Below are 13,752 nucleotides of genomic sequence, written 5' to 3' on the forward strand. Positions count from 1 at the left end.
TGAGGAGTTCAAATTGCTGCTGAAAGCGTTTGATTCATAATGAGTCCATGCACAGGGGATGAAGTCTTTGTCTAACTGTGCTCCACTTCTTTGGAAAGAAGCTCTATTACACAGGAACTAGCAAAGTGTCTTTTATTCTTTGCTGTGTGTTTCTGATTAGTTTTGGACATAAGCATGAATTTCTTTCTTTTCTTTTTTTTTACACACTTCTTTTGAGGTTAATGTTGCAAGTGGATTTCAAGTGAATGGAACTGAGGCTGTAATTGTGTGGTTCACTGGAGCTGGGCTTGAAGCAACAGAGACATTTGGTATCTGCTAACAGATGCCCTTCCCTCGTGGTTCCCAGCTCCTCTCTGTCACCTGCTGCTCCAGTAACTCCAGGCTGTGTGCACTGACTGCAATGCAGACATTGGGCTGTGATGTCCAATGTTGGGCTGTAAGGTCCAGCATTGGACTGTGATGTCCAGCACTAGACCACAGTGTTTTGCATTGAGCTGTGATGTGCAACACAGAGCTGTGGTGTCCAACATCAGCACTATTCAACCCAGTGTGCCTGCATTGCTGCTGTGCACCAGATGTGCCTGATGGTCCCAGCCTGCAGGTCTGGGGGAGATTAGTCCTTGATGATCAATGTGAAAACCTACTTCTTCAGCCTCTAAGCCAAGGTGAGGCTGAACTCTGAGAAAGTTATGGTGCTGTGTTGCTGTCACACATCTGCTGGGCTGAATGAACAGTTCTTGGATGGATCTGTTTTAACTGTTGGACTCTTTCAGTTTGAAGTCATTCCACTGAAAGCATTCCAAATTTCAACCAAATACAGCACATTTCATTATGTTTCTTAGTCCAGTGCACTACATTAAATGTATAGGATGGCCTGAGGGCACTTGAACAGCGTTAAGAGGCGAGGTTCATAGACACTGTGTCTGGGGTGGAAAACATTTTCATCTCATAGCCCCATGGCCCCAAAGTGGGGCTCAGCCTGCTGCTCCCACACTATAAATAGAGATAACCCTGGAATGCTGTTGGTGTGCTGATGCTCCAGTCCTGCCCACATCACTGGCTTCCTGGCAGCCTGTTCAGAGCAGCATATTTTTAGCTATTGCTTTCTCGTTTTTTGACAGAACTTCTGTCTTGCTTGCCTGCCAGCATTCCATGTTGCTTATTATTGGCTTTCCAGGGCTGTCTGGATGCTCTCTTGGTGGAGGGGCCATGAGGCATCATGGTCTGGGGCTGCATGGTGTTGCTTCCTCCTTCCAGAACTGTTGCTGAGGTGTTGGACAGGCTGGATGAATTGCTTCTTTGCTCCCCTTCCATTGGAAGGGGATTATTATGTGTTATTATCTATTATTAATACTGTGTGACGCAAAGGTTGGAGCAACAGCTGTCGGAAAAACTTCCTTCTAATCCCATCTCCAATACAGATCAGTTCATCTTGCTCACCTTTTTGCTTATGTATATAAAAAGACTGCAGATAGTTCTGACAGGGCATTGACAAGCCTACCAGCAGTGTTTGCCCAGAGGTGCTGCTCAGCCATGCATGGGTGCTGCAGTGGTGCCTCACGGACGCTCCAACCCATGTGTGTGTTTTTCCACTGCTGAAGGGAATGAAGCCCATTTCCTATGTGCAATCCTGTCCAAGCTTGTAAGCTCCTTGCTCCGCTTCCATCCTGCTTTGCCGCAGACTGGATAAAACCTTTGAACATGAAAGGATGTATTTAACCAGCTCAGCATGGTTGTGTATCTGCCTTCCTCAGTGTGTCACCAGTCAGGGATGGTTTTCTCTGGGTTCTGAGCAGTTTCTAAAGGCAGATTTCAGTGCAGCATCTTGCGTGTGCACGTATGAGGCAGAGATGCTGCCTCTCTGTGCACAGGAATTGTGCCTTTTCCTCCTTTGCCAGAGCAGAAATGGACATTTGAGGGTGGAGTGATTAAGAAAAAATACGACACTGGTTAAAAGCTTTAATGCTGATTATAGATCATGAGCCCTTGTCTCTGTGTCAGTAATGGGCAGTGTGGGCTGAGTGATGTGCAGAGCAGCACAGCACCCAGGGCTGCCCCATGCCACCGTAGCTCCCCAGGAGCAGCCCTGCGGTTCAGCCGTGTGGCTTCATAGACACAGAGGCTTTTTATGTTAAAAGAGGGAAGGCAGGGAGAAAATACACACACATATGCATACACACAAGCAGAAGTTTCTGAGCGTGAGGCATTTTTTCCATGTCGAGTTGCCAGGCAGTGCTTTTCCCTTCCCTCCCTCCATCCCAGGCCCACTGCTATGGATGTTTTCCTGCCTTTTATACTTTCTTTCCCTCTTTTGTGTATGACGCAAACTCCTGCAGCTGGCAAGGTGTATGTGATTGAGGCGATGTTACATACTGCAACAGGGGGGTATGTCGCAGCTTATTTTGATGCTATTTTAATCCTTCTTGTCCAACATGTTGGTGAGAAGATACTTGTTTTAAAGTCTATCACTTGCGATTATATGACACCATCACAGGGAGACTTTTGGCCATTTGCAAAGTGGAAATTCCTATTAAAAACATTGGTTTGACCTGGCAGAATTAGGGCTGAGCTAGGAGTCCACATGGCTACTGCATTCTGGAGGCCACCAGCTCACATCGCTGTGCTGAGATGATGGAAGGAGCCTGGAGCTCCTTCTCCTCCTGCAGAACCCCCAGAGGGAAATGTCTGTATGGGTAAATTACAGTTTTTGGGGTCATTCCAGAACACAGCATCCCACATTGAGGGCTCAGTGCGTGTATTCCTTTCCTTCCCACTTCTGTTGTGCTTAAGAAAGAGAAACTTATGCACATGTTGTGTTCACATGCGTCCCTTGGCTCATGCAAACCTTCTTGCTTTAGGGATCACCCGGACCTCCAGTGGGAGACTGCGCAGGCTCAGTGACCAGACCAGCCCCAGTGAGTTGCATGGTTCTTTCTTATTGAAACTTCCTCATCCAATAAAAAACAAAACCAACCAACAACAAATGCAACCAACCATTTAACAACAAACGGGTTGGGAGAATGGAAGGAGTAACCCCTGGAAAATGCAGCTCCTGCCTCCTATTCAGTGAAGGCTGCTGATAAATGCTGTGTTCTCCATGCTGTAGAGGCAGAGCAGCATTTATATAAAAGAGTGCAGTATATATAAAATAACTGTGAAAAGAGAGAGCAGTGTAAAATAAAAGATTAATTACTTACTGAATAATGGATCCAGAGAGAATAATTAGAAAAGCCCATCTCAGTTCCAGGGGTCTGACAGCAGGTAACAGAAAGCAGGAATGGCCCGAGGTTGAAATATAGCTTTAGTAATTAGCGTCTCGTTCTTCCTCTCTTTAGCTATTATTTTTTATTGGATGAGGAGATTTATGGATTATACGTGCTTATGACTAAATTTACACTCCTAATTGCAGCATAATGTTTCTGAAGCTGTTTCTGATTCAGAAGGAAGCAGGTGGGAGGGGTTCCTTCTGGAAGGTGTTTGCAGCCTCTGGGAATGCAGCAGAGCAGCTGCTGTGATTGGGAGCACCTGAGTCCATCAGCTCTGCAGTTTGTGTGCCTGTTGGGCTGCACAGAGTGCATAGAATCACTAAAGTTGGGAAAGACCTTTCAGCTCACCAACTGCAGCCATCAGCCCACCCCATCATGCCCACTGACCATATCCCTCAGTGCCACTTCTCTGTGGTTCTTGGACACCTCCAGTGATGGTCATTCCACCACACCTCTGGGCAGTGTGTGCTGATGCTTCACCACTCTTTTCAGGAAGAAATTGTTCCCAATATCCAACCTGAGGTATAGCCTCCCCTCTGGCATCACCCCATCATTTTCCGTGGGGTGCTGCTGCTCACCTCTGCTTGAAGAAAACCCTGCTTGCCTGCTCCATGCCCAGCACTGCCCATGTTGAGGTTGGGGTTTCCATCCGCTCCCATTCCCTCAGTCTCTGTCACTAGCAGTTGCTCCCTGTGGGTTCTGTTTGCTATTTCAATTCATCTTCTCAGCCCTCATATCCTGTCTCAGCTCCCAGATGGATTTATCCAAACAGTTGTTGTCAGCTTTTCCCTTTGTGCTGGGGGGAGGAGAAAGCCACCCTCAGAAGCTTTCCTGGAGCACTGACCTCAACATTCTGCTGTATCGGGGCATGAGCACATGTGGGATGGGGATTAGTCACAAGCATCTGGTTTAGGGTGCACTTAAGGGCTTTGGAAGCTATGACACTGTCTGGCTGGCCTTCATCTGAAGTAGGGACAGGCCCAGAGGTATTGCAGGTATGGTACAGACCTGGGGACAGGGAGCATGGCACACTGTGATGTGGTCCTTGCAGCTCTGGAGCCTCACAGTTGCAGAGCACTGAGATTGATGTATCAGTGGATGTAATTGCGGTCTGACTAGGATTATGGCCACAAACTGACATTGGATAGCTGGAAATATGCATTGTGTAATAAATCACGTGGAGTCAGTATTGGTCTGGGTGCTGATGGCAGCAGGAGCAGGGAGCTGAGCTGCAGTGCAGTGACAAAAACTACCTCAAAACATGGCCACTGGTGCAGAGCTGTGAGTTTGAACTGAACTGCATGTTTATCTTCTGCGTGTGCAACAACAAAACTGCAGTTGTAGCCCTCGCGTCGCATATTTTCCTATCCATATGTCCAAGGACAGAAAGGGGAATTGGTACAGCTCCAAGGGTAACTCAAGTGTGGAGAATCTAAATTGGAAGACACAGCACAACTTATTCAATCTTGTTTTCTTTAGGCTCTAATTATATACTTTTCCTCTTTTTTTGGTGAGAGATCTTTTAATTTATTTTATTTTAAGTTAAAATCAAATGAGCAACTCCGTGCTCCATTTTACATTGCAGTAAATATTTATGACTCTGTATAACTGCAACTCAATTTCCCCTTGTTTCGGATCCAGATTTTCCCCTCTGCACATCTGGCCCTGTACCCAGAAGCTTTTATTCCTATGCAAGATAAATTGGGACTGGGATGACTGAGCAGTGGCTGTAAATGAAGCATCACAGAAGGGGGTTGTTTTGGGCTCTTTGCCACCCTAAACAAAGAAAGGGATGACATGCATTTCCATAGCCACTGGCTCTTGGGATTCAGATAGCTGCACTGTCATCCACAGACCATGCATATCCCTGGGTCACACAGTGACATTGGGACCCCAAATCTGGCATTGGCTTCTTTTTGGGAACCATATTCCATGATTCCTCTTGGTTTTTCTTGTTATTTTGAAGGCAGTTGTGTGGCTTGGCATCCAGCTCAGGGAGCAGCAAGTCTGAGAGTTTAGAGCTTCAGATTTTGTTTCGTGCAGGACTTCTGTGTAGTCCTGGGTAAGCCACTGTGGTGGGGACACATCTGGGTTTCTTGGTGGTCAGTGGAGAGCTGGTGGCTATCAGACTGTCTGAGAGAGCCTATTTTAGAATAGGAAACAGGCTTCTTGAAGGAACCAGTGTCCCCATGGGACTACAGGGAACTATAGTTTCTTTGGGGTGGTCTGGCTGCAGGGCTCCAGCTCCCTATGGGGAGCAGTGCTGTCCTGGGGTGCAGCCTTCAGCCAGAACTGGGCTGGGAAAGTGATGGGGTTTGGCACTGTCGCCCCGCAATTGAGCCATGAGAGTCTGCTGATGAGGCTGAGTTTTGTGAGTGGTTCAGAGGCTCTGTTCAATGTGCAATTGGAAACAGACAGAGAGAGGGAATTGGGAAGCCCTTTATGAAGGGCTCTGTCAGAGTGCAGTGTTGGCCTCTAAAATGTCGCCATCATCTGATTTTTGGTAGCTTAGGGTAATATTTCTGCAAGGGTAAGAACTGTGTGTTGGGGAAGTTACTCCCACTTCATTTTCCTATAGCTGTACATGATGGGTTTGAAAGAGAGAAATATTTGCTGACATTTGCCATCCGGAGCAGAGCTGTGTTCCAAAGTAGTAGAGAACAGCCCTGGAGCAGCTGGAGTGGAAGGTATCAGCATCAGGTTCCTCCCAGCTGCCAGCTGAGCTCTGGACTTTGATTCTCTTCCAAGCTGCAATTTGGGTTTTGCTATGAGGAAAGAACTCCCCATTGTAGATGCAATTATAGGAAGGTCGGAAGAAATGTATATTTATTGATTTAACTGAACCACCACATCCCTTCTGTGCAGGTAGATGTAGGAGGGAGTAGGATGCCATCCCATTGCGCTGCTCTTGCACCTCTGCTATTTCAGGTCAGGTGCTTTGTTTGTGAAAAACCCCAAAGGGAGAGGAGGGGGACAGGTGCCTCTGCTTTCCTGTTTCAGCCTTTGTCTTGCTGCTGGGCTGTATGGAGCAGGGCAGGGGCAGGCTGCCAGGGCAGCTGCAGCCGTGCTCCCATCCCAGGCAGGCGGTGCAGCCTCGTCCTGCAGTGTCAGCAGCTGGCTGGGAATCAACCGCAGCTTGTCTCGGGGCTTTTTGGAAGCATAATTTAGAGAGGCATAAAGCTCAAGGCCAGCTATCTGGGTTGCATTATAAAGGGGGCACTCATTGATGTCATGAAACCCATCATCAAAGCAGTTGGTTTAATGTTGTTTAAATACTTCTGTTGGGACTCTCTCCAGGCCTTATAGTCATATCAGGCTGCTTGGATTTTGGGTCATCTTGAGCCCCTTGTCCACCCTTTAAGTGGTGCCAAGCTCCAGCACAGCTCTTACTTCAGGGCTGTGTAATTAAACAGGCACTTGCTGAAGGGCTTTGGCAGTGCCAGAAAAGAGCCATGATTCCTTCATTATCAGCCAGCCAGGGGCAGTGTCTCTGTGTGACTCCTTATCAGAGCTGTTGAACAGATACTTCTTATTTCTTCTCATTTTGCCTTCCCCTGCTTAAGCCTGGTGATTTCCCTTTGACATGAATTGACATTCCCATTTCACAGAGGGAGGCAGAGAAGCAGAGATGCTGTAGGCAGCACTGTTTGCATTGCCCACGACATTGGCAGTCCTTTTGGGGCACTGAAATGGGAAGCTGTGTGTCCTGGTGGGGGGCTGTGGGCACAAGATTCAATTGGGCATCCCAAATTTGTGAACCCTGATGAGGTCAGATGTTGCAGTGAGGATTTCAAATGCTTGTAATGAGTTTAAGGTAAATATGGCAATAGATTGTGCCGTTTCCATCTCTTTGTTTAGTCCCTTGGCCTCTCTCTGTGCTCATTGTTCGAGAGAGCAGCTTTAGAAGGTGAACCAAAATAGTGGCAATAAAAGAATTACCAAAAGCCAGGGGCTCCCTAGCCAGGCGTGCTTGATTACAGTTATGTAAGCTAATTCAGAGTGCTATAAAAACCATTAGGTCTCCTGAGCTGTTTTTCCCCAGGGAAATACTGCCAGAACTGGCATATCCCTCCTGCAGCTCAGGCGTGAGCACAGCACAGCCCTCTGTGTACAGCCATGGTTCCCCATCCCTGGAGGTGCCCAAGACCAGGTTGGATGGGGCCCTGGGCAGCCTGATCTGGTGCTTGATCTAGTGGCTGGCAGTCCTGCCCATGGCAGGGGGTTGGAACTAGATGGTCTTTGAGGTCTCTTTCAGTCTGAGCTATTCTGTGATACTATGGTGCCTGAGCAGGTTGAACTGAGAGCTTCTGCACTAGGCTTCATCCAGACCTTCAGTTTATCCCAGCCTTGCTGAATCCTCCTGTGGTTTCCTATTGGCATTGTCTGGGTAAGGAGCTATGAGATAGGATTTGGTGGCTTGTGGTAGCAATAGTAATAGGAGGACAGTTGGACTAGATGATCTTATAGGTCCTTTCCAACCTTATGATTCTATGACCAAGCTGTGAGTGCAGTCTGCTGCTGTGAGCTGGGGGAACACACCTCTCTGTGCTGTGATATTTTCAACACAGACTGCGCCTTTCACCTTGGTAGGTCTGCAGAAGGGTTAACCCAGGACTTGTGTCTGCAGCCTGGTTGTGTTGGATGTGTCCCTACATGAGGTCATACACATTTCTTCAGGCGGTCTCTGTCCCTCTTTGTTCCCTGCCCCACACAGGGCACACCAGCTGTGCAGCTCTCCATGCCAGCGAGTGTCCCCATGCACACACACTGCTCGTTTCCTCAGGCTCCTGGTGACAAGCCTGGTGACACGTGTCCTCTCCATCCTCATCCTGAGCAAGCAGCAAAGGGTGAAGCCAGGTCAGCCTGGAGAATCCCTCCTGCAGCAGCGCAGCGCCATGAAGGTGTGTCTGCAGGAAAGCCAAACCCAAGGCAGCAAGAAGTTTAAGTGTGAAAGCGCCTCTGGGCTCAGGTGCTTGGTTTGCTGCACAGACACACGTCCTGTGCTTGCATAATGCAGACACGTGGAGCTGCCTGGGGTGGTCCTGTGGGGATGCCATGTGCTCCAAGTGGAGATGTGCATTAGTTAGAATGCAGGAGGGAGCGCAGCTGAGAGTTAAGGTATAGTGATGCCTTAATTACTGGAACTGAAGGAGGACTGGTGTGCCTTGGCCTGGTTGGGGTGTGCTAACTCCTGCAGTGCTGGCTACTTACGTTGCTGTGTGTGGTCACGTTTCTCTCCATCGGATATGTGCATCTCCTCGTGGTGTTTTTCTTCCTCATCTTTTTTGTTGCTGAAACGTCAATTTGCAAATTGCCCTTGGGCGTGTTGGCAGAGCTCATGGCTGCTCCGCTTTCCCTCTTCCCCTCCATCGCGGTGTCCCTCATCACATGGGCAGAGGCGAATTCCCCCAGCCCTGGCTACACCACAGGCGTGTCGTGAGCCTCCTCAGCCGCACATCCGGCGGTGTCTGGCATTTCCCAAAACCTCTAATTGTGCCTTGGGCAGAGAGCACCAATTTGCTCCTTGCTATATTTATCCCATTATGTGCAGGACAGGAGCACAGCTCTTCTCTGGGTCGCAGCAACCTCCTCTATCCATACAAGCTTGGAGATGAAAGTATGGAGCACAGAGACCTGGTCAGCAGGTCAGGAAGGTGATCTGCACCTCTTCTCTGTGCTGAGAGACCTCACCTGGAGCACTGCGTACAGATGTAGAGTCCTCAGCACAGAAGAGACTTGGATCTGTTAAAGTGCATCCAGAGGAGGGCTCCAAAATGTTCCCAGGGATGGACTGGCTGAGGGCTGGGGTTGTGCAGCCTGGAGAAGGAAGGGCTCTGGGGAGAGATGAGAGTGGCCTTCAGTATCTCAGGGAGGGCTGTAAGAGAGAATGGGACAGAGTCTTTAGCAAAGTCTGTGTGATAGGACAAGGGAAAATGACTGCAAACTAAAAGAGAGCAGATTTAGACTGGATGTAAGGATGAGGCTTTTATGCCATGGGCAGTGAGGAAGTGGTACAGGTTGCCCAGGGAGGTGGTGATGCCCCATCCCTGCAGACAGCCAAGGTCAAGGGATGGGCTGTGAGCACTGATGGAGCTGTGGGTGTCCCTGCTCATTGCAGGGGTTGGGACCAGATGGTCTTTAGGTCTTCCAACTCCAACCATTCTGTGCTTCTATGAAGCATTCAGTGCTCTCTGGGGCTGGGCCAATGGCAGCAAGCAATTCAAGCAGGTCAGCATCTGTTGAGGATCCTGGAAGAGTTAACGTGCATCAGGAGGGAGAGAGCAGCCCTCCTGCCTCGCCTCGCCTTTCACTCTGCACTGCCAGCTGCTATTAATACTTCAGCACATGAGTGTTAAAGCACAAGCAGAGAGCCCAGGGAGGATATGCTCGGGATTTCCGGCAGTTTGAAGCTTTCAGGCAGAGAGATTGAGAGCCAGCACAGAGGAGAGCTGGAGCAGGGCTCTTCTTAAAGATACACTCCTCCCTAGTATGCACGGGATGGGGCAAGATGTGTTATACTGTTTGAGCTCAGACCTGTGTTTCCTCATCTCTAAATGAAATCTGAGTGGTGAGGAACCTATCGCACCTTGTTTCCCTGCCCCTCTAGGCCCTGCAGCTCTCTGGCACCACTGTCAGTGCACTTTGAGACTCTGCTCCCTGCACTGACTTGCAGCACTAGGCCTTCCCAGCTCACTCAGCAGGAGGGCTGGGTTATATGCTGCTGCCGGAGCCTGCAGTTCCTACCAGCCCCAAGTGCTATGCTGCGGAGTGGCATGGCTGCACCTTTAAAGGGAATCTGCAAAATTCGCTTGAGATGAGAGCATCCACCCTGAGGTTTTATGAGATGAAAGCTGAGGTTCGTTAATCATCATCAGAATTCACTTCACTGGGTGTCTCGTGCCAGTCTCCGCTCCTGATCACATGGTTCTCAATGGGTTAAAATCCCCTGGCTGAAGCATGTGTGCTGCCCATCCCTTCTTCCTTTCCATTCACCTTCTTCCTTTCTTGGTACTTCCTGAGTTTTTCCCTTCCTCTGCAGCGTCAGCCTGCTTATGGCATAAGGCACACAGCCATGAAGGCTGTGGATGGTGGTGAATGCAGAGGTCTGGGTTTTGTGCTGTACCGGGTCAGCAGCTCCCTTGGGCTCCTGCTTTGTGTTGGGCACCTTCACAGTCTTGGGCAGGAAGTGTGGTTTTGGGCTCTGCATGGGAAAGTTTTGCTCATTGTCCCCTCTTTAGTGCCTTGGGCACTGGTAGGAGGAACATGCAAAGCATTAATAGGGAAAGAGCAGGAATTTGGGAAGGAATCTAAGCCTTCCTGCCTAGCAAATAACTCAAGCTCTGACCGCTGGGGATTAGAACTTTCCTAAGACATGGAGCATCCCAGAGCTTCCTCCACTTCAGCTTTTTCTATCTGTAGGGTTGCTGCTGGCTTGACTGTACTGCTTCCCAGATGCCATTTGGCATGTGCTTTGTTTCTCCCTCTGTTGACAACGATGCTCCATCATCTTCTCCATGGGAAAACACGCGTGATTGCTGTGTTTTCTCACATTGCCACTGGAAAGCAGTACAAAATAGGTGCAGACTTTGAGCTCCAATGTCCCAGCAAGGGACTGAGGGCTGCAGCTGGCTTTTCTGCTGGCTCTGGGGACAGAGGCTGTGCCCTTGCATCTGGCTGAGTGACTCAGGCTGCAGGATGTCAATAGGCACTTGCAGTGGGTGGCACGGGGGGTGGCTGTGGGCAGTCAGCTCCGCTGCTCAGTGCTCCCCATCTGCCACAGCAGCTCTGTGTTGCACTTAGGGGGACATCTGCTGCATCCCTGCATTTGGGGGGCACAGAGGAACAGTGGTGACCCCCCAGGGTTAGTTGGAGGGGGGCATCCCCACTGTGTGCCCAAAGGTTGGAGACAGGGAGCACAGGCATCCCTGTGTTGCAGCCATAGACCTGCTGCCTGCCCTGGCCGATATCCAAGTGGAAGTTTCCGCAAGGCCGGCCCATCACATCCCTCCGTCGAGGCTGAGCAGAGGGAACTGCCAAGGCAGAGCAGGGAATCCTCGCCAGGAGCAGGCGTGAAGCTCTCCGGCGGCTGCAGGGGAGGGTCAACATGTGCAGAGAGCAGCAGCCCGTGGTGCTGTGCCGGGAGTGAAGTCAGCCTTCATCAGCCGAATAGTTTATGCATGAATCGAAACTTCAGACCTGGCAGGGTGGAGGGAACGCGCAGGAGCTTTGCTCTTCGCAAACGCTCTCGCCAAGGAAGGAGGAGGGGATAGAGGAAATAGCAGCAAAATCAGGCTGGGGAAGCGGGGAGAGGTTGGAGACGCTGGATGAGTTGTTGGCGCTGTTATTGCGAGGAGCCAAGTTCCCTAAGCATCTCCTGGTGGATATTAACAGAGCTGCGGTGAGCGGAGTGCTCCCCCCGACACTCACGAGCTGTGGCTTTAAGACTGTTTCACAGAGGACTTGGGATTTCCATTCTTCCTGTGCCTGGTGGAGTATTTCGGGGAGTTCCAGGATTTTGGGGTCATGCACCCCCTTTTTCCTCCTTCTTCCTCCTTTCTCTTCCTCCCTTCCTCTTTCTTTTCATTTCAAAGAGACAAAGCTACTTCAGTTTGGAGCACAAACATATGATCAGCACATGGAAATGTGGTAATTTGGATGCATTCATGATTGCAACAGATTGAAGAAATTAGACCAGACAAAGAGCTTTTTTTGGAGGAGGAGGAGGCAAGGCAAGGAGGGAGGGAGAGTGGGTGAAAGAAGGGGACGCCACCGAAAAAAGGGACGGCCGTGACACGCGGATGCTAAATATATCCTGTAGTAATGGAGAGGGACCGGATTTCAGGTAGGCAATCGATCTTTAATACCTTCTATTCTGCCTCTGCCCTTCCTACCTTTCCAGCAGCTTCTGCACTTTAGGAGGAGCAGCAGCCCCGCTCCGGAGCACGTTCAGCATATTCCATTATTTATTTATTTTTTGCAACATTTCCTTTTTGCCTTTTCCCCCTACCCACCCCCCCTTTTTTTTCCCTTCCCTCCTGAGCCCTCCAGACAGAAGGTGGTTCCAGCAGAAACCAGGGGGGGAGCGAGTGGGGGAAAAAAGAAACTGCTCTCTGAGTCTGGATCTCATTTGAGTTTCTCTCTTCCACCTCCCCCCCACCCCCCTCCTCTGTTCCCATGTGCCGCGCGGCGCGGGGGGATGAATGCTGAGCCTGTTAGCTCCGAGCTGCCAGTCGGGAAGAGGGAGGAAAAGCGCCGAGCTCTTGGCATGGAGACGCATTTCTGCCCTGAAGGTTGGCTCCTGAGTGCGTGTGTGTGGCTGTGTGCTGTGGTTGAGCTCTCTGCCTGCCCTGTGCTGCCGCCTGCCCGGCTGGGATGGATGTGGCCCCAGCTGCTGCCAGGCATCCTGCTGCTGATGCTGCTGCTCACCTGGTGGAGCCTGGGGCGCTGGGGAGGGCATGGATGGAGGGAATTGAAAGAGGAGTGAGTCACTCCTGTGCAAATCCTGGTGCATGTCTGAGCGCTTCCAAAATGCGCTCCTGGGTGCATCGGTGTCTCAGCAAACTGCTTCTGCAGCATGTCCAGGGTGGCCACGACTGTAACCTTTTGCTCCTTGCACAGGGAGATGGGGCAGGGTGCACTGCGAGGCTCCGTGCATGGAACCATGGAGGGAAGGTGAGGGGCAGGGATTGGAGCTGGGAGCCCCAGCGGGATGTCACTGTGGGTGTCCGTGCTCCTTGCACAGCTGGCGGGCACCAGCCTGCTGCTGGGCGTTCCCAACCAGTTGCTGGGCATCACTGCTAAAGGGAAACCACAGGGATGAGAGGAAACGCTCATCCAGGGCGGAGTGAAACTGTGGCCAGAGAAAGCTGCTGCCATGGCCAACCCCCAGGCAGAGCTGCAGGGCCCAATTCTCGGTATATGTGGAGGGTCTCAGGGAAGGCACTTGCCTGTGGGAGCACCCGCTGCTCCTCACCACTTCTGCATAGTGTGGGTGATGCATCCTTGTCCCTCATCTCTCTTGTTCACGCTTTCTCCTCTGGTTTGAGACCACCTCAAAGCATTCCTGAGAGCTGCTCCTGGGGCAGAGGCAGTGCTGCAGGCTGGGAAGCCCTCAGCTGCTGTGTGCAGGGATGTGGGGATTGGGGGGCAGCAGGGTGGGTTTGGTCCCATTGCAGTTTGACCTCACACACCTCCTGCTGTGGTCTCCCTGCAGCCCTGGTTCCCCTATGGGGGCTTTACAGAAAGACTGATCGCTGGGGTGGTGGTGTGATCTGGGGTCCTTTGTTACAGAGGTGCAGTGAAGGTGGGTCTCTCTCACCTTTCAGCTGCTTCACACAGTATGAGCCCTCGTGTCCGGGCTGCCTGTCGCTGCTCCCAGGAGTGCAGCAGCAGAGGGTAGGAAGATCTAAGGTGAGCATGTCTGTGCAGTGATGCTTATGCTCATCCTTGAGGTCACGAGTGATGTTTGTAAATTGCCTACATCCAA

General features: G+C 50.7%; 1 protein-coding gene across 2 annotated transcripts in view; it reads left to right on the forward strand.

Moving 5' to 3' along the window:
• SEPTIN9 (septin 9) overlaps positions 1–13,752 on the forward strand; it is an 89,514-nt gene that overhangs the window by 14,090 nt on the left and 61,672 nt on the right. Inside the window, exon 2 of one of the 2 annotated variants that reach the window (XM_015880017.2) lies at positions 2,859–2,915. In XM_015880017.2, coding sequence (XP_015735503.1) covers positions 2,859–2,915 — 57 coding nt within the window. Of the gene's footprint in view, positions 1–2,858; positions 2,916–12,404; positions 12,557–13,752 lie in introns of those variants that run through there. The other variant, XM_015880018.2, reaches the window with a different exon arrangement.

Source organism: Coturnix japonica, chromosome 18 (assembly GCF_001577835.2).
Source record: "Coturnix japonica isolate 7356 chromosome 18, Coturnix japonica 2.1, whole genome shotgun sequence".
NCBI classification, from domain to species: domain Eukaryota; kingdom Metazoa; phylum Chordata; class Aves; order Galliformes; family Phasianidae; genus Coturnix; species Coturnix japonica.